Raw genomic sequence first — 27,015 nt, forward strand, 5'->3', positions numbered from 1 at the left:
TTCAAGAAGCATTCAAACCACCCAAATTTAGGCAACTAACAAGTCTCTCTTGCTCCATCACTCACCAAGAGGAAGTTTATTAATTTCATCTCCTCATTAACTACACAAGGAGCCTCAGAAATTTGCTGACTAGGCTGAGTGTCTAACATTGCCCTTCTTTGTCCCAAGCAAGATTTCTACTGCAGGAGATAGAAAGAGAGGCAGTTCTGTTCTCCCAACCTCATCCGTGCTCCCTGAAGCCTGCATAATGATGCCAAACACAGGCTCAATAGCTGACACAGCCGCTGTGCATTTCTGAGACAGCTCCCCTGGACACACACCTACCCGACAACTATTTTGAAAAGTACCAAGAGCATGCTTAGGAGCAGCCACTCTGAAAGACTTAGATTCATGCAGCACCTTACACAGCTCTTCCTTCATCCCAGTTCAAACCTTAGAACAAATCAAAAAAAGAGAAGTGAATGTAGTTATGTCAGCCTGGGTTAACTTCGTCAGGCCTCCACAACACCAAGGATGGTGCAAATGCCAGGTTTGCTCGAGAGGGAGGAGGAAGACAAATGCGAACTCTGCATCAGAGCTGAGCAGAAAATATTTCTGCAAGCCAGGTCAGCATAGGGCTGCAGGTTCATGCAAGGATAATCACAGCACTTCGCCAGTGCCTCATACAGGAAGGCCATATACTTTCTGCCTGTTTATTGTGCTTTTAGTCTGTTGTTTACGCAATCATTAAAATCTACACATTCGTTTCAAGTTTCACATCTTTTTCTTTCTCTTGCCCTCACAGAATGCTGCTTCCTGTTGCCTTATGTCAAAGCTTTAAGGAGAAGGAAGGTCATTTTATACTTGCTGCACTCAGGGCATATCCAGAGGAATCTACGCTCCATAATCAGATCAAAATAAGGCCACTCAACTCTTTTTAAAGTTCGTAAGACCTAAAAAACCCAGAAAACTCCCTTATCAAAATGCAGTCCAGCTAATACTTTTAGTTACAGTGCCATAAACAGCATCTTGCAATCAGAACAAACAAAAATAATCCCTATTCATTACCAGCCCACAAGTCAACTCACAGATTACATTACAGTTTAACACAGATTCAATGTTCTTAATAATAATTAAAAACTCAGCTTTCTTGGATCTGTGGTTGGCAGATGCATAAAGATACAAAGATCTCTATGTCACTCTGACAGCTGTTTATAATGCTTAATCCCCTCCCCTCCTGCCTTTACGAAACAAGGTACCAACACCCTTTTTTAACCCACAAATGTCTCCCCCATATCCAGCACAGAACAAGAGATAATAATCAAATATTTAAATTTACCTTCAATGTGACAGCTCTGTTATACTCAGTATGAAATGCACCGTCCCTGTTGAATAAGGAGTGGGGAATAGTGTTAACTTATAATAGCATTGCAAGAAATCATACAGCTGTTCCCCCAGGTTATCTCACTAACTAGAATAAAATTGTCCTGCCAAAGCCACAGAACTAAACAGAATTCATTGTGCAGCAATCTAAGGAAAAAAAGTGAGGAAAAAATGAGGGTGAAAAAACAAGCGTAAAGCAAACAGGTCTCTAAATTTCTTCTTTGAAGCTTTAACATCTCCTAAGAGCATGATCTTCAGCGATGCAGCTGCTTGGTATATCTTACTCCTATTATTTCCAGGAAGAAAAACTCTTACTCTCACATTTTACTTGCCTTTCTACAAGTACTTTGCAAGAAGTACTGTCTCAGGTCAGGAAAGGAGGCACACAGAATTGAAGCAACTTGCCCAAGGCACAGGCCAGCAAGCGAGTGCTAGAGCAAACAAGAGCGCTGAAATCTCAGGACTCAGTCCTTTCTGTTGGGTAGTTCTAGTCCATTACACATCTCTCCTAAGCTTAGCTCATGCTTTTAGTGTACTGTATTCAACAACAAAATAAATTTATCTCAACACATGCTTACAAATTGAAGCAACAACAACCAATTTCAAACGTCAAAGGGTACAGCAAAAATCAAGTCCTCATGCTGCAGCAGAAGGGAGCTGCAAGGAGAACGAATGGTCCTAACAAAAGCATCAACAATTAGGAGCTACAAATCCCAGCCCAGCACTCACTTATAATGGAGTAATTCCACTCCTTTCTCCTTTGAATTAGGATCTACTTTCATCTTCTTGCATAATTTTCGGCTTTCAGTATCACTGCAAAAAACACATATTGGAAGAAAAATGGTTACAAAAAAGAAACCAAACGTATTCAGTAGTGAAAATTTATTACTTTGCTTCTTCACCAGCAATGTATTTGCAGCTAATGGTATTTAGGACCTCTTTAGCTTTGTGGGACAAACACTGTGGAAATCTGCATTAGCCAATTTAAATTCACAGACTGTTTGGTCAGGACAAGGTGAACTATGTTAAAATAAGTTCATGGGCATATTCCAAAACCAAGCCCTGCTCAGTGGAAAAGGATGTCTGATTACTTCAGTAGATTTTGCACCTACAAGATCAATAGAAAATTCAGAAGTCAAGTTTTCAAGACGACATTGTTACCAATGGAAGGGGGGCAGTTGTTTGTGAAAAGACTCAAAGATTCAAAGAAAAAGAGCAGGTCAGCTTCTGTAGCTTGTAGAAGAGAACTCTACAACAAGGACAACAATCTTCATGATCTCTCCAAGCCCACAGTTTTCAGATGCAGAGTGGCTAGCTTTAAACAGGTGCCACAGAAAATAAAAACCTATTCAAGCTTTGGGCGGGCCAGTCATCCCATTCACTCTAGGTATGAAGGAGGCACTCTGCAGCCACCTCTGAAGAGGAGGAGGAAACACCCATTCCCATTATAGCTCCTGGAAAAGGAGGCAAGTAACAGGCAGGGAGCAGACCCTACTGAAGGTGATTTGTAAACTGGAGTGAACTGCTTCCAGTACAATCCAGATTTAACTAAGGAAAAGAAGAGAGAAGGGCCATAGGAGACTTTAAATGGGTAGGATAAGGGTCTAGGAGACCTAACTGCTGTCCTAAATGAGATAAAAGTGAAGCTATATGGATCCTTCCTACTGAAGCAAATACGAAGGAAGTCAAAGACCAAAATGAGATGAGTGAAACAGTGAAACTACTAGGAAAAAGAGGAAGATTCATATTGGCAAGTCTATTCTTTGCTTTGACAAACAGCAAGATTAAAAAGCTTAGAAACTTGTTTCCAGCAGAGGACAACTTGTACCTTTTACACAGATAAATCAATTTAGAAAATGAAAACACTGAAAACCCATCAAGTTTAAACTGATTAGAGACACTTTAGAAAGCTGAGATACAAGGGTTGCAAGGGCCCCAACAAATTACATGCTGGTAGCTAACTCTCCCAATGTTCTCCAGCTGCCTTTCTGCAAATGCGAGGAACAACAAACAGCAAGTTAGTAGTGTGTTGCAGAGGAGAGAGTGCCTTTGTGGGGATATTTCCTAAATACTTATTGTAGATGGAAATGAAGAGGGGGACTATGGGCACAAACATCAAGATCAGAATGGTACACTGAAGACTAAAATTAGCATTTTAAGGAGTTAATAAAGCATGCAACTACTTCACCAGTAAGGAGCACCTGCAGTCTCAACAGTACAGAAGCATGTTTAACTAAGGAGTCTTACTCAATGCATGTTCTGCATTTTCAGAGTATAGCCAAGGCCAGTCACTGTAACCCATACATGCTTTGCTTCCCTAAGAGGCTGGGGATTCAAGCAAGGACAGAATTTCCTACTGTCTGCTGCATCTTTCTTTTCTCCATGCTGCAGTGCAAGATGAAGCTAAAACATGTCAGCTCCAATGAACAGCACAAACAACCTCCCCGCAACCAAACTAGGATAGAAGGAGAATAGCCCTGATTTAGACTTCTACAGAAGTTGGTTTGCAACACGCAGTTTGTACAGAAAGCCTGTAATAAAACCCAGATGCCAGTACATCCAGTCTTCTCTTATCTGCAGTCTTCCAACTGTCCAGTGGGCTAAATCTAAGGGACTGGAAGGTCACTGAATCTCAGAGAAAACATCAGTTTTATCACACTACCTCCTCATCTTATCCCAGACGCACAGATCTAGGGACATGAAAAACAATTTAGGACACTGCTGGAGTTAACTGTTTGGCAGCCAGCTGAAGTCTGTCGACACCACAGCCACCATTTGTAAACGCTACTCTAGACACTCCCAGATGTTTCCTATTCTGGTCATGCATTTGTCTAAACTGACCTATCTTTGTGGCTATTTCAGCCTTGACAAGAAAAATGTCAGAAACTGATCCACATGAACAAGTACAACAGTGATACCTTTGTTGACAGGGTCTGTCTGACCCTGTGATGAGAAGACAGATTTCTTTTTCTTGGAGCTTTGTTCTGGGGCCAATAACTAGTGGACTGAAATCTGCATTAGGACAAGTCTGTTGCCAGATCTGCCACCAATTCTGTGAAATTTCAAACTATATGAGGGAAAAGGGGAATTTTTCCTTTGTCATTTAAAGATCCTGAGGCTAAAAATGTTTTGCAAGGGTTACAGTTGAAAAAGGCTACAAAATATTACTACTCAAACCAGACATAGGTGAGCAAGATAGCAACTCTTACCATTCCAATTCCTACCAACTCCTTTCCTGCTCACATGCCTTTCTACTAAAAAGAAAGATAAGAACAGCTGTTCCATTGGAAACAAACAGACCCTAAGCCTTTCCTGCTTTCAAGACTGCTCTATTTGTAGAGATCCATGTAGCTGCCTGAATGCACATCCACTACTGCAGGTAAGGAAAGCAGCAGTTTGTTCCAGTATGCCTCTTATGATCTACTGGACAGATTCTCTGCACCAGTGCATTGGGAATTCAGTCTGTTACGCACTGATGCAAGGAATGAAAGAGGAGATGGGGACATCTAAATATGTATCAGTATATTTTTCATGCATCAGTGCAGATTTTTATGTATGCCAGTCCAACTCAGATGCTCCACTCTTTTCTTTTGAAAAGGCAGAGAAGGAGATGTACAGAAATGGCAATGATGGACTTCTGCTTTTTCTTCTGTTTTCATGTACAGGCAGACAAATTAACACTAACCTGCAAAGAACAACCAGCTCTGATAGTATTTGGTAATGCCTCTTATCCTCAACAAGAGGAGATATCAATATGGATGCAATCTCTGCTCTGAGTTTCACCTCCTTTGAATCTCAGCCAACAGCCTCTCTCTGAAGAGTTCTTCATCTCTCACATGGGAGTGGATAATTAGGATTCCAGCTCTCACAATTTAATTATATCACTTGAAGGCGCAGAGTAAGAGTTTGCTATAAAGATGATACGGGTGAGGGGTGTGAAGAAGCCATTCCAAAAAATCAGGACGCTACTACCCGGGCCAAGACACTAAAGCCAAGGTATCAGGCTCAAGAAATGTTAGCTTGAGAGATGAGGTCAGTAATCATGTCCCCAGTAACAGGGCTTGGCTCCCTCCTGCCATTTCCATTCAGAGCAATTTGAACACCAGCAGATCCCTGCTGTGCTAGTGCTGAAGAGCCCCAGCTTTGTCTACTGGAAGTCCTACAAATAAGTCAGCTTTATCTCCATGGAGAATTATCCAAAAACATCAGTCTATCTGCAACACCATAAAAGCCCTAGCCAGCAGCTATTCACAGGGTAACAAGGGCAATCCTCGAGCAGGGCAGTGGTCTGCACACACACGGTAGCATGGCTTCCTTCCACTCCCACAGGCACGTTCCCCCCCACCCCCTCCCCACTAAACCCACTCAGGCTCCAAAACACTCCTTTGCTGAAGCGGCAAACACATAACACAGCCTTAAAGAATGATAAAACAAATGATCCAAGATGACCTAACTAAGCAGTAAGTCTAAACATCAATAAAGGGGGTGTAAACTGCAGATTACTTTGTCCCTCTGCGCCCACATCCCAGAATGCTTTACTGAGACAAGTTTGTCTTCTGGGGGTTACAAGGGAGCTGGTGGGAAGCCCCTTCCGCACTGCTCCCTGCAAACCTCAGTCTCCTGTCAGCATTAGCGTGCATGAATAATGACTTTGCCAAGCCAGCCATCTGTCACTGGGGCAGAAGGAGGACAAGGGGCTTGCTAAGGAGATCTGACCTTCTTTGGCCCACAACTAGCAAAGTCAGAATCCAAAAGCGATGTGCCACGGGCACTCCTCAGGGGCGGCACAGGATTCTCTGCCCATGCAGGCCTGGGAGCTCGCAGCTGGTGGCCAAAACACTGGAGAACCAGCAAGCCATACTGATGGTTGCCCTTGATGGCAGAAGCTACCAAGGGAAATGTTTCTGCAGCAGTGTGGCACAGCAATTTGGAGAGAGAAAGAACAGAGGCTAAAGCCAGATAAAAGAAACAGAACGATAACGTCCAGGAGTTTGGCTGCAGCAAGTCCACGTAGGTTTCTAAAAACAAAACAGTCTTTACTGGATCCTGAATAAAAGACAGTGCAAAATACCATCCTCAGAGCCAAGTCAAAGACTGCTCTGGCAGGTACTGATGGAGCAGGACAAGACTGAGCATCCTGAGCATTACCCTTTCTCCCAAGCACAAAAAAGAGCTTCTGTAATCCCTCTAAATATTTGCCTTATCTTGTAACGCTGACAACTGGCTTCTCACCAGCGAGGAAGAACAGCCCTACAACCATATTGGCCCCTAGGGAGGGAGGATCTGACTGTCAAATCTTCTCTCAGAAGATAGCAAAAATTCCTTTTAAAAAAGTTCATGTCTCCAGTTGACGTTATAGCGCTACATGCATGTGCCACGCAGCTGCCTTACTGAAGATGGTGCTGGCATGAGCTAGTACTTTGCAATGCAGGCCAGACCTAGCCATCTTTTTCATCCGCATCCCCAATGTTCCTAGGCACAAGAGAAACAATTAATGAAAACTCTGTGACAGCACAGATTTAACTAACGAGGTCAGTAAATCTGCCTGCACAAACACTGTCTTGCTTTCCTGACAGCATATCTCACAACTACACGTGAACCACACATCTCACAATCTGTGAGCAGATTTTCTGTTCTATCTGTAAATGTCTCAATTTGAAATGAGGGACAAACAACTCACATAAATTATGCTTTGTCAGTCACTTACACTAGTTGCACCTGCAGACGCCACATGACTGAGTCTCTCCTTTTTCAGTGGTTGTATCAAAAAAGTACTGTCGGTGTCCTGAACAGTCAGAAGGGGTAAGACTGAACAGGTAAGGAAGAAAAACAGGCACAGAGAGAAGAGCAATGCAGTCGAACAGTGGCAGGACTGCACACAAAACAGTATTGTTTCTCAATACTGAGAAAAGCTTTCGATGCTAAAAAGGGAAGTATCAGTTAAGAGTGTCGTCATATTATCAGTGCGCTCTCACCTTTGCCTCCATTGTTTTTCACCATAATATAAGAGATTAAAAGCAATTAAACATCATAAAGATGTTGCAGGGTAACTCCAGTTATAACTCCAGGGAACCAGAACTGCAAGTCGAACTAGCCCTTAGAACTGAATTATCAAACAGGGTTTCCCAGCCCAATGCATAGCCTTTGCAATGCCCCTGGCTATCTTCCAGAGAAGACTCTCTCCAGATGACAGACTGATGAATATCCTGAGAAAGCATGGAGTTGAGATCCTGCCAGACAACTAATTGAGCTTGTGACCCAAAAAAACAGCAATCAAGAGGGTGCCAGAAATTTTCTCAAGCCACATAAAAATAAAAACCACATTTGCATTAGCAAATCTAATCTGAAAGAAGAAGTCGTTAACAGTCAGTCATAGTCAGATTTGCTCCTGCAAGGTTTAGAAATCAAAAATGCAACTCATTAGCTGTCTGTTTTGGACAATACTGGATTCTGACCACACTCCTTCCAATCATCAATTCCATTCTCCAAAGACTGTGTGATCCATTTACATTACAGCTCTCAAGTACTTTGCTGACCAAAAGAGAACAAACCAACCGCTGCAAAACCTTCCTCCCCTCAGACCGCAGGCATTGCTTCCATATCATCCTTCCTCCTCCCTCCTAGTTTGGGGTGGCAGCTGCTACAACTACTGCTGCTTACAGTATGTGACATTTATAAGGCTCCTCATATTTGGTAATGAACCTAGACCTTTCTGTATCACTCTCTTGAGATAGATCTGAAAAGAAAGAAGAAAAAAAATTAGAAAAAAAACTCAAAAAAATCACTTCAGAAACCGACAGCCTAGCTTGCAAGAGCACTTCTCCAAAGAGCTGTGCTAAGCAGCTGCTGGATGGTAATGGCTTACATCCTCTCAAACAGAAGGCACACACACAGCTCTCAGGGCAGAGAGGCACTTAGATACTACGCTGATTGAGTGGGGTTTAAGAACCTGCAGGCAGAACCCAAGAGAGATGGACATGGAAATGGAAGTAAAACACAGGAAGCTCAAAACACAGAAATTGTCTTCAAAAAACAAAGCAACAATTTGCCACCATTCTAGGTTCCTCGTGGAGATTAACTTATAAAAGAACTAACAATAGCAACAGGTTTTCATAGCAAAACACAAATAAGCCTCTAAAATAATGCAGTGGACTGAAAGCTTGACTCTGTTAGGGGATGGGGGACCAAGAAAAACACAACAAAATAAAAACTCACTGCTAGAAAGAATCAAAGATTAGGATTAGCAGAATGACAGAGCAATCCCATCTGAATTTAAGGCTTGATTTTTTCCCCTCAAAACTCAGCAAAAAGGCCCTCTGCGACCTATAGAGCAAAAAGCTATGATAGCCTTTAACACTCCCCTGAAACGTGCCAGGACTGCAAATGGCATAATCTATATGCTGCAGAAACCCAGCACTACCAATCATCCAATTAAAATGATTGTTTGCCCATTAGTCAATTAGAGAGCTCAAGAATCTATAGGAATGAGATTGAAAAGTATTTTCCCAAAATTAGAACTCAGGAGATTAGTTCTCCTAAAAGCAAAGGCGAGCCAAAAAGCAGAAAGAAATGCAAGATTAGAAAGTAACACAGGTATCATCAGACAAAAGCTATTAAGAAAGGGAAAATATTACACAGCATAAGCCCCAGCCTTGCAGAAAGTCTGGAAGTTATAATGAATGGTATTTTCCATGGAGATACAAATTAGTAAGGGGCACTCAGCAACACACATTCCTGCACAGAAACGCAGTGAACACATGCAAAGTAGTTATAAAGGCTATGCAGGAACTTCTAGAAAAGCAAAGTGCGTTAACTATGTTCTTTATAAACAAGAAGCCTTCATCATTAGACATGATCTAACCCATGTAATCAGGGCACAGGAGGATATGACAACGCTGTCCTAGTCCGGGACACAGAGGGCTCATGCTTTATCTTTGAATTCACACTAAACCAAACTCTACGCGAAGACAGTTTTAGAATACATTATCCACGTGCATATGAAAGCTGTAGTATATTGCACTTTGTTATGCCTTTTATGATTTTTAGCTCTATTATGGGTCTGGAAAGTATGCTAGAGGATGTTTTAAATAAAGTATTAAAGGCAAGAAAACTGAGCTACTTTCGATTAAATCTTAGCTGATCTACTATTCATTTTAGCTTGAAAAGCAGTAACATTAGAGATTCACAGCTAATTAGCAATTCTAGGCAAAACAGTCATGGAATTACAAGGTTGGCCGAAACTATGACATGAACCCCATCTTGTATATGTAAGCATTACAGGGGCTTTTAGTTAAATGCTCTGTATTTCCGAATTAGTACGATACATCCAACTCCAAATGGGTTTATCTCTGGCACTAAGCACTTGTTTAAAGAGGGAAAAATATTTCAGAATAAAGTAGTACCTCCTGCATGGTCACTCTTAGGGTAAAATAGAAGGGCTTTAACATGAACTTGCATTAACCACATAGCTTACAACAGAGACAAGAGGAGGAAGGGATTGAAAATCTATGTTGCAGAGTTTGCCCATATAAATTACACCCAAATGAGGATCACGTTGCCAGTGTAACTACATTTGCAAAGCGCTCCTTGTGTACACCTGGCCTGTGTCCCCTGGAAGGGCTGCCACGCAGCATTACTCGTCATCATCTCCTGAACAGCTGCTGTCCGGCACCTGCGAGGTGGCTGTAGCGAAGGACGGAAATCCGGACACGCAAATCTGCTTGGCAGTAAGGACCACATCAACGCAAGGACATTCTTCCTCCTTGCTTTTCTCTCTCTCCCCCTTAGATCTGGTCATTTTTATTTGCCATTTCAAAGCTTTTCATCAGCTTTAAAATCAGCTACAAGGAAGACAGACTTATTTTCTTAAATCCTATTTCTCATTGGTTTTATAAGAGTGAAGGTAGAAACTAAAGAGGAAAATGACACTTAATGCCATCTGTACCAGTAGCCTTATTTCTAAAATCCCCCTCTCCTATTCTAAGGCATTAACCAAATTCATTTCTGATTGTGTATGGGTAAAGCTTTTCTATACCAAAGCATTACAAATTTGGGGAGCAGGATTTTATCTAAAGGCAGATAAACGTGGAAATTGGGGTAACTCCCAGAAAAGGAAACTTATTAGATTTAACTCTTCTGACTTAGCAGAGGTTTACCTACGTAGCCTTGAAAGAGTTGCTTTACCAGCCAAATTCTGATTTGGGTGGGATACCATAAAGGCAAGATACTTTCTTCAGTAAGTGTCACAGGATTGTAACAACTACAAATAATTCTTAGACCTATGTCTGGAAGGGGACAAAAGGAATGACACAGAGGACATGAAAGCAGGAAAAAAATGGGTTTAAAACCAAGCAAAAATTAGTCAGAGATTTTAGCCAGATGGCATTTTCTCTTACTAGCAGTCTGATGTGCTAAAGCCAAGCACATGCACTTGGCTATGGCAGCAGATGGGAATCATACAGCTTTGTCTGTTAGGGAGACCTGCATTAAAGGGAACCATGCAAGTCTGAGCAGGGAATAATTACCCAGAGCCAAGGAAATGGGTGCTTTTATGAAAATACCAGTTTCCACAATCAGGCAGAAGTTACTGCTAAAATCAACTGCAATTCTATGCTAGTGAATTTAACAACAACTTGGTTCTGAGATTACACAAACGACAGGCTAACACCTTCTCTTTGCAGAGATCTTCAGCTTTCAATTCCCTGTTTCACTTGGAAATAGTAAACTCTGAAAATGAAGCATTTCCATTTTCAAAAGTGGTATCAGACTGCTACTAAAAAAAATTCATAAGTAACCCAATCCTCTACCTGCTTAAATGCCTATCCCAATAGCATCTGAATGCACTAAATGAATAATTATTTGTGCTGCTGTAGCATTTCTCCCTTTAAAATTATCCGAACTCTCTATAAACTCTGACTAATGAATCAGGCAATATTTACCCAGTTGCCTAGAAAACAAAGATAAACGTTGTTTTCAACAGCACAAAATAACAACAGTGAATCAATGGTAGAGCCAGGTACAAAAACTGGGACTCTCGGCTCTCATTAATAGAGCGTCTCTCTGAACACAAGTCCCAGTACACTTGCTTTTAAGAAGCTTGATCCACATTTTTGGGGCATGCAGAGGACTTGAGCTGCAACACTGTGCTCTACCAGTGCTACCAGCCAGCCTCAATACAGAGCTGAAGCACTATATATTTATTATAGTGGGGAAATAAAAGATAAGAGAAAGCTCTGTTTAAACCCATACAATAAAAAGAAGAAACTGCACAGAAGACCAGACCTTAACAGACATTATTAATTCAATATTCTATCATCTCTCACACTATTGTTCAGTCAATATCAGTCGCCTCAGCGACTAACCTGAACATCCTAACCTGAACATGGGAAGGCTAAAATAAAATGTATCTTTGTCACATCATTTGTGTCTATTTTATTCGTAACGGAAATAGCATGCATGGCTCTGTATGTAATTAAACGTGAAGTTATCTCAACAGGCAGGAGCAAAACGTGACCACTGTAACACTGTAAAACATGTCAGTGCTGCTCATTCATCTTCAGTTGCAGTCGCTTTATCCGCCTGAACGAATTGGTTCAGCTCTGCCGTGGAACAAGGACTTCCCTGCAGCGTCACACGTGGAGAAGTTCCTTAGGAAAAGTTCCTTAGTGTGTTGCGCTGTGCTGGAGCAGGCCATGCTGAACATGTGAGTGCAAGTAAGCCTAGCTGCATGGAAACGGCAGCGACCTGGCACTTCCCTGCCCCACCACTCAAAGCTGAGCCCAGGCACTCTGCTGCACCTCTGCTACACTGCTGCACAGCTGAAAGTTAAGCTGCAATCTCTTCTTTTCCACTCTATCTCACAAGAGGCCACCTATTTCCCCAGAGTATGCTGGAAGACTAACCTTCCTGGTCTTTCTGAGGCCACTCAACCTGGAATTGAAAGCTCTAGTCTAACCTCCAACTCCGACCACAGACCCCACAAGAGTCGAGGAGAGGGAATGTGGTTTCTATGCAAGCTGGCAATTTGGGCAGCCAGCTTCCAGCCACAAACCTGCATGCTCCCCTGTGCTGCATGAAGCACAGAACACACCGACAAGACTCAGCAATTAATAATACTTTCCATCAGCAGAACAATACGCTCTGGATTTCTCTTGAAAATTCAGGGGAAAAGGGAAAATTACAAGAAAGAAAAAAAGCCCGGCCAACAAAGAAGAAAGACTGTTGTCATCGCCACGGGGAAGCGGAGATACAAACCACAACTCTGCATGTATGCCAGCCTTGCCAATGCTTGGAGCTGAAGGCAAAGAAGTCCGCTACAGCAGAGTGTGAAGAGCAAAGCCAAAACTCCCTGCTAAATACTGCTGCCAAACAAGGCATTTCTTGTCAATATTTGTTAAACAAATTGAGCCTGTGCTGTAAATATCCCTGCATCTGTGCGCTGTTTGTTTCAGTATGAAGACTTGCAAATAAGCTTCACAGCGTACTTGCACTAGGAGAATAGCTTGAGTAACTGGTAGGTCTGAGTAGCTGGTAGGACTCAGCTGTTTGGAGTCCCCACAGATGGCCTTTCGTGACCACTGACAGCCTGCATTACTGCAGCATTTCAGACTACTGCTGGGACAAGGGAGGCAGCAGTTCACAGCCACCTGTAGAAAAACTAAGTAATAATATACAAACACACACACAAATCTTTTTAACTTCTTTTTTCCTTGAAAGTTACATCAGCACATGCTAAGAGATTGATTTCAGAATGTTTTTAAGGTCCAGCAAGCAATCAACCAAAAAACCTGGTCAGATTCAGGTGCTTCTTGTCTGTACGTATTAGGACTTCCTTAGCCACAAGCCAGTCCTCCAGCCCACCTCGCCCCATCCAACAGGGTTCAAAAATCCTCATTAGAAGATCCCTCTGCAGGAGGGTTTAACAGAAGAGAGATCTCTGAAAAATAGCTATTTATTTAGTTGGACAGCACATCTATTTTTTTTCAAGTTCTTCCCAAACAAGCAATCTGAAAGGAAGCACCACTCAGCCTTTTAAAGAGAATTACATCTACTGTCACATTTACAGCACCCTCTCTACAGCACTGTTTGTCACTCAGCAAACAGCAACCTGATTTTGAAAGTACTGAAATTGGAGCAGATTTGAGGAATCCACTGTCTATTCCCAGGTCTGCCAATCTCTTACAACATGACCTTCACCAGGCTGCTTCACTTCTCTGGGAATATCTCATCTTTCACTGTGGATGGGAAGCTTAATTGGATAATAATTGCCCAGAAATTTATGATGGTCAGATAAAAGGCACTGCAGATATCAAACTTCCTATGAAATGTATTAAAGCACCACCTGGAAGAGACTTTAAAATACATTTCTTGCAAGTAACTTCCATAACAAAGTTTGTTTTAGGTGCCAACGCTCAGCAAGAAGGAAAAGGGAAAATGTATTAGGACTTGTGGAACAGAAGTTTATTTTACAGCAAAACTAAGTAACACATTTCCTCCCTCATCACCACCACTTAAACTCAGGACCAGAGACTGATCTATTGAATTAGGTGCCAGAGCTTTCTTGGATTTCAAATAGAAGCAGTACTGGATCTAAACACTGAATATTTCCTTCCCAACTCAGAACTAAAAAAAGACATTAGAGATGGCTATTTCTTAGTTGAATTATAGTAGCATTTTGAAGGACCAAACAGAAATAGCTCTAGAAGCTGTACATGCAAGTGCACGTGCACAGCAAGCAACAAGCCCCACAACACAGAGGTAGTTTAAAACAAAGCGGGGAAAATGCAAAAAGGTAATGCGACCATTCTACAGTCAAGGAGGTTTGATTAGAGGCTGAAGTCAAGAAGCTGGCCCAGAATCTTATTCACTACACTTACTGACAACCAAAAATTGTTTATTGGTGCGTCTGGTAGGCAAGAACACTGGATTTCAGAGGTATGCCAGATTTCTACATGGCTTTTTTTTCAGGGCCAGTATAATTTATTTGCTGGCTTCTCAGCAGGTGGGGACTGGTATAGGCTGCAGTGACCTCAAAGGAGCAGCCCTGCTGTCTGCCAGCTGATGACTTGGAACATTATCCCCATCAGCTGGGCAGGCATGAAAATGTCTGCGCTCTTGGACTAGCCCAGCAGAAGGCAAATAGAGAGCAGAAATGTAGGACTCCACGGGAAAGCTATTTGCCTGAGGGCAGGAGGAAGGCAAGACAGGTTATTTAACAAGAACACATTAACTTGGATTTACCAGTAATTTAGGTCGCTGCTTTCTGATGGACAAGGGTGGTTTCAAAATCATATTTTTAAGGAAACTCCATGCTCTTCAGAGATGGCTCAGATCTGTGCATTGCATACCACTTGCTCACACCATGGCAAGCCACCCAAGCACACAGATAGGCAGCAACCTGTTCCTCTGGAGAACAGGAAGTAGAATTTGCCATCTGCAGGCAAAGCTCTCCAGCTGCAGAGATGGAGAGATGCTACAATGTGCACGCTGAAACCACGCAGGCAATGTGTTATTGGACAGAGCCATAGCAGAGGCTTTCAGATCTGCAAACCAGAAAGTACACACCTGCTCATTCCTCCCCAAATAAGCAAACACTTACAAAAATAAGTCTCCCTGCCTTCACACGAAAAATCATCATGAACCTACTAGCCCAGAAGAAGCTCTTTAAAAGAGAGCACGTTTGATTGAGAAATACTAGCGGGTGGACACTTCAGAGCCAACAAAACAATCCTACTGTTCATGAGACATTTGCTGCTAGAGCAGAACTCCACTGCCCTCCAGCTGAGGCACCACATGTAGGATTCCTCCTCCTCTCTGCTTGTGGGGGAGCTGGAACAGTCAGTCCCCATGCTACTTGACCCTCACAAAAGCAGATGCTAACTGAGGTCTCCAGCTTCTGGCAGAAAAACATGCTGTCACTTCTCCTCTGATAATCATTTCATAAGAAATGATCCTCTACCAATGGCTTCAGGGCAGAAGAGAGATGGTGACACATAGGTTCCCTCCAGTTATGAAGAAACTGTGTAGGGTAATGTGGGTTCATTTTTAGGCAGCAGGTTTTCATAGCTATCAGAAAAAGCTAAGTCAGCAATAAAAGCCAAAAGGGGAAAGGGGAAAACAGAAGAAGAAAAAACAAATCAAAAAAACCCCAGTATGTCACATACCCACAGTCTATCCAGCTGATAGTGCCTCGTCCCTTCACCTCCTGGGCCACACTGGACAGTAACCTGAGTGAGCTATCCGCAGCAGCAGCTGAAAAACCAACAGCAGCATTATTATTCCAAGTAGAAAAACACAACACATACGTTCCTTTGTTCTGAAGCACGGGAAGAACCTTCTCAAGTTTGAAGAAACCAGTATGGGAAAAATGAGTGAAATCCTTCCTAATCTAGGAGGAATACCAATTATGACTGAAGTTCGATGGCTCCTTCCCCATCTCCTCCTCCTTTAACAACAAAGTCGTATCTTCAGGCAGATATCCTGATCTATATTTATGTGCTATACTGTGTCCTCTCCCACAACCCTGCTTCCGTCCATCATTGCCTTTTTTCCCATGGCTGGGCATCAACTGATTTGTACCATTGTCTGCTAATTACAGTACTTCATTTAAGACCTTTGTCTGCTGTAAGGGCAAGTCTTTTAGCATCTCTGCCAGCCTCAACTCCATCCCTGTAAAACACAAACAACAATACACTGTTATGCTCATAATATCCCTGGGAGACACCCAAACCAACAGCTGTGAGGAGCTCTAAACTGTTAGCCAAGAGCACCCAGAAAAGGTCCTTCCAAGAAAATATAAATATCCAACTGAGATTTTTTTTATAGTGCTCTGCCACCTGTGTAGATTTTGAAAAACATTTCTATTCCAAAATACTATTATAAAGTGGTATTAAAAATAGAGAAGAAAAAAAAGGAAGGAGAGCTCGGAAGAGAAAAAAATAGATTCAAGCAAGTATCAATTCCTCCCAAAATACAATACAACTATTTCCTATCCCAATAAATAGAAAACAGAAATTCAGAATCTTTTCCAGATCCACTTATGCACCACTTTTCTTCCACAACTAGTAAAAATATTTGAATACAAGAACAAATATACGGGGTTAGATCAAATAGTCTGACAACCTGTCTCCAACAGAGGAGAAAGTGAATATCCATGGTCAAATTAGAAGAGTAAAGCAAGCACATGGTGGTAGTTCTCTTTAAATAGTCTTCAAGCCTCCACAATTTATACCTCAGTCTCCTGAGCCAGAAACGGTTCTGTGTTCAACAGCTCTTGCTAGAGCCTGTTGCCATCAGAGATTCCAGCCCACACATATTAGCTATCAGGAAACTCTCCTACCCCCAGTGCTGATCCCATACAACTGCTGCCTCTTCTCCAACATAGGGATGTAGATGTGTGTGGAAATATTTCACATGCAATTAGAGCAGAACAGTTTGACAAACATCCTTTAAATAAAGATGGCAAATCAACACAAGTGTTTCCGATTAGACTCCCTTAAGACTCACTAGTCGAGCAACCCTGGCAGGATATCCATCTGGTAGGATGAACTAAATATCTCCTGTAAATGAGGACATCTCCTGGAATCAATGAATTTTCTGCATGAAGAAAGAATATTGATCTAGTTTTGCTCAACTGAAAAGCAAAGATTTCTTTCCAGCAATAGAATCAGTTGTTGGACAACATCTCATCACAGCTGAGTGATGTATACCTGAGATTAGAGCTCTGCATTTGTTTTCATCTCTTTTCTTCCTCCTCTCTTTTAACTGAGTAGCAGTTAGGCAAGAGCTTTCTAATAGTGCAAGGATCACCACTCTAGAAGGAAACGTTATTCAGACAGCCAACTCTGTACGCAATGTTTTAGGCTGCTAAAACTAACCAGTTAAATAATAAAAACAGGAGAAGAAAGAAATCTCCACAACATGGCTTTTGAAGGATGCCCATAGGGCAACATTTATTTGATGAGTAACAGAGCCAAAATGTTCTGATTCTGCTACTAAAAATATTATGCCTAAAAAAGGAATTTTTCCCTTTAAGAAGCTGAATAATACAGATGCTTTTTTCATCTAAAGCATTCTCTTCACAATCAAAAAGTGTTAGAAACTCTTTTATGACTTCCACTTTGAATTTATTACTACAAAACCATTTGGCTGATTTTGAGCACTCAAAGTTTCCCATTACAACTGAATCTAAATATTTTAGCAAGAATTAAGTCACATACTCTTATTTTAGTCATTTCAAAATGAACACATCTCTAGGAAATAAAACTAATTATACCTGTATCTCCCTGTTGTTGTCTGCAAAATTCTCTTATCTGATATTTAGGGGGTGGGGGTAGAGGGCAGAAAAATGCTGGGTCACCACATACTGCTACTATTTGCCACACTATAAATCTAGAGCAATTCTACTGGTGTCACTGTGTCTGAGAAACAACCAAGCTAGAGAGGGAGAACCCAACCCCCAAATAAAATATTATCTTGTATTGTTGTTTCCTTTTCTTTCCTGTAGAACAAACAAAAATCAAAGCCTATACATCCAAACAATATTTAAAAAGGTAACTTAATTAAGACTTTTTCTGTCTACCATTCAGCAAGTTCCATATCTGCAACAGCATTCTCCACTTGCATGTGGAGCTTAAAGACCAGGTCCTTATTTTACATGGGGCCACAAAACATCCCCACAAACAAGACGACAAATGAAAAAAAAAGTACAGCAGGAGAGGAAGGTCCATGAGATAAAGAGAGAAAGGAGTAAATAACAGAGCAAGAAGAAGACAGAAGACAAGAGTAAAAATGAACAACCAGAAAGAATAGCTTGAATGACAAAGCAGATAAAAAAAGATGTAAGGGGACAGGTGGCACGAGGCGAGATGTGCCATTTCTTCCTCCTACACAAGAGGTTGACAGACAACCACAGAACCTCCAGAGATACCAAAGTAAAGATGGCTTCATTCCTGCACTATAATTTTCATTAAGCTTTTCAGCGCTACCAGGAGACTGAAACTTGCAAACTACTGTGACAAATACACAGCTCCGGCTATTACACCAGCCATTTTTTGGAGATAACGCCAGAATATAGTACATTTTCTCCAAGGTGACAGTGCAATTAGAGAATCAAGTTAATAAGAGTCTTTAAACTGAGAACACCAGGAGTCTCTAAGGTAGAATGAAGGCCACTGGTCCTAAGGAAGCCATTTTACTATAGTGTACTGTCATGTACAGTCATGTAAGACAACACTGGACAAACAGTAAATGTAGGGGAAGAGCTTAGTCATTCAAATATGTACACAGATAACTGAAGAGGTGCAGAGATGTTCACAAATGCCTGCAACTTGCTGGATCAAAAGAGCTGTGACATTCAGGAAAAGGAGAACTTACCAGATTTTGAATACAGCACTAATATGTTATTCCGCGTCCTGAGAAGCTTCTTGAAATCCTTGTGGTCACTTATTTTTTCTATGAGTGGGGATATCTTCAGCGAGGACAGGAACGGTGGCAAGATTGCCTACAGGCACAAGAAGTCAGAAACGTTAGTAACAGCTTCCACACTGAGAAACAAAATGCAAAGGCAAACTGATTCGAAACTGCCTTTACCTTTTTGACAGTCTTGAAATGCACTTCCTTAAATAAATTATCATATTGATTTGATCAGCAAAAGCCAAAAATAAACACATGATTTATTAAAACTAGAGCAATACCATTCCCACAAAACATCCATAAGCGGAAAGATGAGATAAACAAAAAACACATTTCTTGACGCTGTGTTTAAGTCAGCTGCTTTACAAGTTTGTTCCTTAATCAGATAAAAAATCCTACATAAATTTAATGTACTGTCAAAACAGAAGTAGCAAATTACCACTTCGAAAGCACTCTTGCCCCTAGATCTCTGAATGCTTTGCAAACAAGTACTTTCACCAAACAGAAGACAAAGCTACAGAAGTTGAGTAACCAGACCAAAATGATTTAGAGCAAATGCACAAAATGAAAACAGAATTTGTAAGTAATCTGGTGGCCACATGAAGGCACTAACTGCGGGCCCCAGCTTTGGCTTTCACTTGCCACATTTCCACTGTCCTCACAGGCAAGTCCTTTAATCTCTCTGCACTTTGGCTCTGCATCTATGCAAAGAAATGATTTGTTGCATCTTCTGCTCTATTTAGATTATGACCTCTTCAAAATAGAGTCCATCTTTTACTCTACTATAAAGTAAAATTCCTAGTGCAATATGGCCGTAACCTCAGTTGGTGACTTCATCACTTATTTGTACTGCAATAATCTTCAATAATAATAATCTTATCCATCAGGCTATGCTGCCTCCCTTCTGCACTGTAATGATTTCATATTAATGGAATGATTATAGGAAGCTTAGCCAGAGAAATTATCTAGTTTACATTCACCTTACAATAAAACCTTAACACTTAATTGCTTGGCTAAAAGCTTTAGTTCATTTGCCTAACGCACAAGAGGTTCAGCATTTCCTTAATTACAGTACTAATTTTTAGTATGGCTCATTCCAACCAGGCTGTAAAATTTGTGTCCAGGGTGGATATGAAAAAGGAAGAGCCCATTTTTCTTGCATTTCATGTATTACTGATTGCAGCATTCAAAACAAGGCACTAAGCCAATCAAAGTCAGAACACTCAGCCCGAGGCACTATATTTCATTGCAAATTCAGTTATTTTCAAATACCACATTGTTGAGACACAAAAACAAAACCTGCATTCTACAAAATATATTTTGCAAGTGCCAAAAGTTTCTACATGCTGGATTGGGAAGCGGGAGTTTGGGAATGCATGAGGTACAGCAGAGAAGCTAAGCTGGAATAGCTGTAGTGCTCAAAGCTATTTCAGGATGTGTTTGGGAATCCAAAGTTACACATGGTACTACCATAATGCAAAATACAAAAGCACAACAGGCTGAACAGGCTTAGAACAAACAAGTTCTCCCACTACGTACAGAAGACTCCCAACATGGGAGTCTAACCTGTTGATTAGATGGTCTAACTGTTAAGAGAAGAAAAGTACACTTGCAAGCCAGTCATTGCCTTCAGTATAAATGTGCTTGATGCTTTCATTTGACAGACAGACACTGTTTCTTTTGAATCCAGATGTCCAGAGCTCAACCTTCATACTTCAGGCCGATGCATGTGAGTCATGTGTATGTTTCTTGAGATAAATAGATAGTGTTGCCAATCAAAGGAGACAAATATAGTTGTGCTAAGTGAGGTGACACATACATGCAAATTCATGCTCAAAACTCACTGCAGACAGAGGCTTTACAGCAGGGATTAATCCAACAAGGTCTTTATGAGCAGATCTCTGTAATCCCAAATATTAAAAAAAGAAAGCGAAGAGAAGTTTTCTAACTTCACATCAGGCCTACCCAAGTGGCTTAGATTTTCATGCCCTGACTTACAGAAGGCTAAAATTAAACTTCACTAAAACTAAGGCTAAGGATAAACACAAAGGAAAAGAGCTGAAAATCGTTTTTTTCTTTTTGCTTAGAAAACTCGAATCAAATAAGGATATTCTAGTCTATGAACTCACTGCTAAAAAAATCGAGCTAAAAAGGCTACAAAGGCCATCTCCTAAGGGACACCAAGTGGTACTACGAACTTGTTTAAAGCACCTGTTCAGATTTACCAATAGCTTGGAAGTACACATATTTCATGCGTTTTCAGTTGGAAAAACTATTTAGCCAATTTCAGTGCTTTTTTTTTTTTTTTCTTATAACAGCAGAGTTATAAACCTCTTAAAAAACTGGATTCTGGAAACAATGACAGCTTTAACTACTGCCTTGCCTGCATTCCCACTAACAGGAAACTTGCTGCACTGGTGGAACTGCAGGTCTTCGATAGAGAAGGCCCTCGCTCTACGTATATCCACGGCTACTTTGCCCGATTCCCCCCATAGCTATCAATACACACCATTCATTTACCTTCCCTGCTTCTGCTGCACCTCTCATTGATGCTACAGTTTCAACCAAACCACACTAGCACAGGCATGGCGCTCACAAACACACTCATCAGCCCTGCTGAATAAATCATCATCTCCCTCTCATTAACATTGAAGCCTCTTCTGGTTATAAAAACCAAAGGTTCAAGCTAAAGGCATCAGGTTGAATAGAAACACACTGACGGCATATCTAAGACTGCTGCAGAAATACTGGGAGGTCATCAGCAGAGCCAACAAGCTCACCACCTCCTAGTAAACATTTGCAGTACAGGATGTTTGCAAACTCTTAAGGATTAACTAGGTCTAAGTTCTCCAGCTTTCTAACGCATGGATTAGCAAAGGTGCCCGGGTAGGATCTTTGCTACCAACTCCGCTGAAGATAAGCAACAGTGAACGCTCATACGCACAAGATGCCAGGCCTAGCCACAGGGTGATCTGCCCTACTCCAGAGTCAAAGCTGTGGATCAGCAGCCGAAGACCCATCAGGGCTAGAGCCACTAATAGAGGCAAGAACACGAAATTGCGGGGGAGCTGGGAAGCAAGACTCCCACAAAGGAAACGATGCACCCCTCCGCCACAGAGGACAGACACCCTGCTCCTGCACGCTCCCCTGGCAAAGCGGCAGCAAAGACAAGGCTCACTTGCCTACACTGTGCTATCTGATTTAAATTGCAAGGTATGACTCACAGGTACATTTACTCCACACATTTTGCAGAAGTCTCTCTGCAGAAGAGCTCACCAGCAAAGCAGCACCCTATGAAGTACAAAGCATTTTGTTTAAATCCAGAACACAGGAGGAGATAAGCTCATAAAAAAAAAAGTCAGGAAAGGTGACAGTCTCTCTTGGGCAAGAAGCCTCTTTTTATTTGCTTCAGAAAGTGCTATATTCACACATATGGAATTTTATAAATAAGACATAAGCTAAACTCTCTTGCCACTTCAGCATCCTAAAGCTTTAAAATCTATTCATGGCAATCACTGAAAAGCCAAGAAAGTCTCCAAATACTTTACTTGAAGGAGTATTTCCCCAAGAAGCTGGGGGACCCTTTAAAGTAGAAGGTGCATTAAGAACATCACTTGAAACATCTATGCCCTGCTTTCCCTACGACAACTAAGCTGACAAGAAATCGCAATAGAACTGGAGAAAGGTCTCTTGCATTTCCGACTGTCTTTGCCCACTGCCTAGGATGACAGGTCCTCATCCATGGCTGGATCTGTGAGCTGTAACCACAACAGTTTCTCTGTGTCCTCAAAACCAGACAGCTTTGCTGGAAACCTCAGAAAGAAGGCACATACGGGGCCAACTATGAAATGCAAATTTGGTAGCACTTGTAGTCTGTGGATTTCCCCCAGCTCAAGATTTCAATCTAAATTTATTTTCACAAAACTGTATTGTGTAGGTCACATTTTAGTCACATGGTTGTAGCGTCTGAGCTAAGATGCATCAAGGATTCTTATGTAAAACCTGGGTGAACTAAAATCTTCAAGACAGCTAATTCAAAACGGCTAAGTTTTCAGAAAGACGGAAGAAAAGAAAATACACTTCCAGGACTGATACTTTTGAAAAATGTGGTCACCTCCACACTAAGTTTTCTCAAAATCAACCAGGATCTAAGAGAAAAGAGTTTATTTCTCAAGTTTTTACTATTCTCAATCTCTTTTCATAATGAAAATCTTTCAAGCAGCCACAGAAAAATTGAATCATAAATGGAATATATGGAAAGATATAAGTGTGGTAAGTCTTAATTGCGGTTCCCACACAGTCCAAATCAATTTATGAGTTGTCCTCAACAAAAGCATCAGGAAAGCAGTCTCTTGCTAAGAATATGCAGAGTATCTGGATGAGAAATTTTATCAAGAGCGAGAAAAACACAGTAAAGAAAAAACACAAATCAAAGTTAAACAAAAAGGAACTATCAGAGGAGTAGCTTTGTGCACTAGACAGAAAAACTGTCCTAATCTGGTACAATACAATACAGACTCCCATTTCCAGCTCAAGAGCTGGAAATATTTATTTCCTTAGACACAAACTATGCATTGAAAAATATAAGCAGATATGTGGCTGAAAGTGCCTGAACTCATATCAACATACAATTTTCATGTACACACTAACACTTGCATATATAATGAGCTAGACAATTTGCACACCATTCATCAGGAAGAGCTTGAACTCTTGTGAACCATGCTGATTCTAACACAATTGCTCCCAGGCAGGAACACAATCTTATCCCTTATCACAATTTTAGTAGTCCATTTTACAGCAACATATTGATTTGGATTTCTGTCTTAACTGTATCATCCACTCACGTTGTTCTCATTTTGGGACAACTTTCAATCCACTGTAAATATGATCAATGAGTAATCTTTTGTGTATGAAGTGGACTGTGCCTGAAATAGTCAAGGCATTTTATGAGAATTTATCTGAATACCAGATTTGCCTCAAAATTCCTAGTAGTAATGGAGACTGCAGACTTTAGTTTCATAATTAGGTTTTTTTAGGAGGAGACCAGTTCAGATTCTGGGCCACACCATTCTAAAAAAGCATCTCACCTGTCAGATCAAAAAGTGGAAAGGAACCCAAAACGGACTAGCAATCCCAAGAACAAGACTGTATCTCACCCTTCCTACTTAGTCCCCCAAATAAGCCTTGCATTACAGTCTGTGCTCACCTGCAGAAGGTAGGCTTGGACAAACATCTCGACAGCCATGACTGCAGCTTTGTGAACCCACAGCCCAGCCAGTGGTACAGCCAGGCTCCTAGGGCACAGGCAGTGTGCCCTTATTGAAAATACCTGGTCTACCAGGTATTGTCAGGTAAGTATAAAAGCAAAACAAACCTGTTGTTCCCCTTCCACACAATTTGTTCTAACGCAAAATTACGAGGTGTTCAAATCCAAAGCCCCCTTGTTTACAAGAACCACAGTTTGAATGCAGATCTTTTATCTTTCTTGTTCATCATACAGGCCACTCTTGACCTTGTGCGGTAATTGCTTGCTTTTCACTCGCCAGCCCTCCCTGTGTTGCTATTTACATTCAGAGTTGTGCTGCTTTGATCACTGAGCCATTTGTAACAAATGTCTTCCAAGATGGAGAGTGATAAAGAGGATAGTCCCCTGTTTTTGCTCATGATAAATATCCAAAATAGCTCTAGAAACATTTTAATCAAGCCAAATGAGGGGAGATGTGATCATCTCTGTTACCTGGTACTTCAAGGTGCCGATACTTCAGGAAAGCCTGAAGACTTTAGTATTTGGGAAGGAGGGTGAGAGAAGAGAAAAGATGACACCTAGGCATCAAGACTTCAGCAGTCACAACTGAAGTAGCCCCTACAGTCCCACTGGGACCATAACATGATCTTTTCCTAACCACAACTGCAGGGGCTCTCAAAATACAACCTGCTGACCACCTACAGCACACAGGGCACAGTACACGATCTGTAACCAACTCAAAGAACTATCCCACCCTTGATCCCAGCCTTTGGGAGTTACTGAGCACTGGAGCAGGTTGCCCAGGGGGTTGTGGATGTTTAAAACCTGCCTGGATGTAACCCTGTGCAATGTAGGTAACCTTGCTTGAGTAGGGGGGGTTGGACTAGATGATCTCCAGAGGTCCCTTCCAACCTCAACCATTCTGATCTACAAGCTCAACGCAGAGAGGTGATTCCAGGGGCCTACAAACGTATGGGACAGTGAGGAGCTGTCCAAGAGAGACTCTGAAAGATGAAGGACTTTTGCATTAAAGATACACAACATAAACTTTAAAAAAAAAAAAAAACATGCTCTTGCCTGATACAGATTTAAATTTGTAGACAGTCCTGTTGGACATGTCTTTTTGTTTTTTTTCATTCTCATGAGCTACATGGAAGAACTGGAAGAATACACTCTTATTTGCCATATAATTCAGATCAATTAATTCACACCTCTAGCCACTTAAGGAATTAAAAAAAAACAAAGAAGTGCTGACATTTTATTGTGGTGGGTCATAACAGAGAGGCAAGTGTCATATATTCTTTTGTTCAAGAAGGAAGGCAAATTAAAATCCTGGTATTCTTTAAACTTACTGAAGAATCCAACAAAAAAGGCATTCAACTTAATATGGTATTTGCAATATTCACTTTCCAAATATAGAAGACAGCAAAAATACCATGGCGACATCAAGATTTGACTGGTCTCTACTGTTCATATTGTTCTTAAACACTGGGTTTTAAAGAACACAAGCCACAGACATAATAGTTTGTATTAAAGGTTGTTCCAAAGCTCTTTGTAGCCAATTAATTATATGGTTTATCACACTGGTTTTAAAATGGATAGTGAGGAAAAACCTGCAAAACTATTTACTAATTAACAGCTGACTGTAATAGTCAATTACTACACTGACAAAGTATTTTCTCCTTATTATGAATATGTAGTTCAATTTCTCTTCAAATCAGGCATTGGTGCAACATATTTCATCAACAGCCTGTTTAATATGTCTCAGATATCACTTCTGAACAAACACATTTGGATAACTTCAGAAACTAAGGGGGTGAGAATAGCATATGCCACATTATCCCTAACTAAAAACTGGGTTTTGAAGAAATATCATCTATTAAAGAAGCATGTAGGAGAGGCTATAAAAAGATGACAAAACCACTATTAATGGGACTTATAAAGAGGAGAGGGTGAAAAATGACAGCTGACAATCCTTAGCATTTTATACTGCACTTGTGATCTTCAAAGCATTGCACAAATACTAACAAAATTAATCTTCACTATTTTTCTGCCAGATGAATAAAGAGAAGCAGCTTAATTTAAACAGCTGGAATAATGTTCACAAGGAAAGGAACTGATCTGCCAGAGGTCATAGGGAGGCAGCATTAGAAGCCACCTACCACTGCGAAGTCCTCAGATCCCGCTACACATGCTCACGGTGTGTGAAGGAGTCTACTGCCAGTCACCCAGCAAATATACTATAGGACTATAAACTTAAACAGAAAGGACAACATCAAGGCAGCCACAGGCAAGACTACCTCTGTTATCTTGGTTCTGCAAGCACTGTAAATCACTGTGCCCTGCAGATATGCTACCAGCCACTCTGAGCTAGCAAGTCCTAACTTCCAGTACTTTGCTTTGTTATCACAGTTCACTCCCATTCACAAGCTTGAAACAGCGGCAGGATCAAGGCAAATCACAACTTACTTCCAGAATGACCCCACTCACATTAAGAAATTTATGGCAATGCTAGTTTGCAATTCTGGTTGCAAATTGCATCACTTTTCCATTCACAAACCTCCAAACATCCTTGTGATAATGTTAGTCTCATTATCCCCATTTTATTGATCAAGAAACTCCATCACTGAAAGCAAAAGAAATGGTCAATGGTGAGCAAGCAGCAGAACCAACACTTTCTACAACAGATTGCCCACAGCATCGGGAAGGTATAGCTGGGCAGAAAAATCACTTCTGATGACCCTACCACACTTGAGGCTGTATTTGAGCCCCTCTGACGTAAATGGCAATACAGCCAACAAAATTCAGAACATCATTCTATAAGGCACAGACTCGTGTAACAAAGTCAGTCCTGAAAGCCAAGGGCTGATTTGGGAGGTGCATCTGAAAGGGCAGAGTATAGCCCATGTCACAGGGTTTACAATTCCATAGATAGAGAACAGAGACAAAGTAGGAACAATATTTTTGCACAAAGCAGGACAATAAGTAAGGGACAT

The 27,015-nt window shown here is 41.2% G+C and overlaps 1 protein-coding gene across 2 annotated transcripts in view; it reads right to left on the reverse strand.

The window, feature by feature from the left end:
• PDIA5 (protein disulfide isomerase family A member 5) overlaps nucleotides 1-27,015 on the reverse strand; it is a 98,415-nt gene that overhangs the window by 68,792 nt on the left and 2,608 nt on the right. For both annotated transcript variants that reach the window (XM_062578484.1, XM_062578485.1), the window contains exons 2-5: nucleotides 18,736-18,862; nucleotides 15,525-15,612; nucleotides 2,092-2,175; nucleotides 1,319-1,364 (exon numbers count right to left, since the gene is read on the reverse strand). In XM_062578484.1, the coding sequence (XP_062434468.1) occupies nucleotides 1,319-1,364; nucleotides 2,092-2,175; nucleotides 15,525-15,612; nucleotides 18,736-18,862 (345 nt within the window). The remainder of the gene's footprint in view (nucleotides 1-1,318; nucleotides 1,365-2,091; nucleotides 2,176-15,524; nucleotides 15,613-18,735; nucleotides 18,863-27,015) is intronic.

Source organism: Rhea pennata, chromosome 6, assembly GCF_028389875.1.
Source record: "Rhea pennata isolate bPtePen1 chromosome 6, bPtePen1.pri, whole genome shotgun sequence".
Classification (NCBI taxonomy): domain Eukaryota; kingdom Metazoa; phylum Chordata; class Aves; order Rheiformes; family Rheidae; genus Rhea; species Rhea pennata.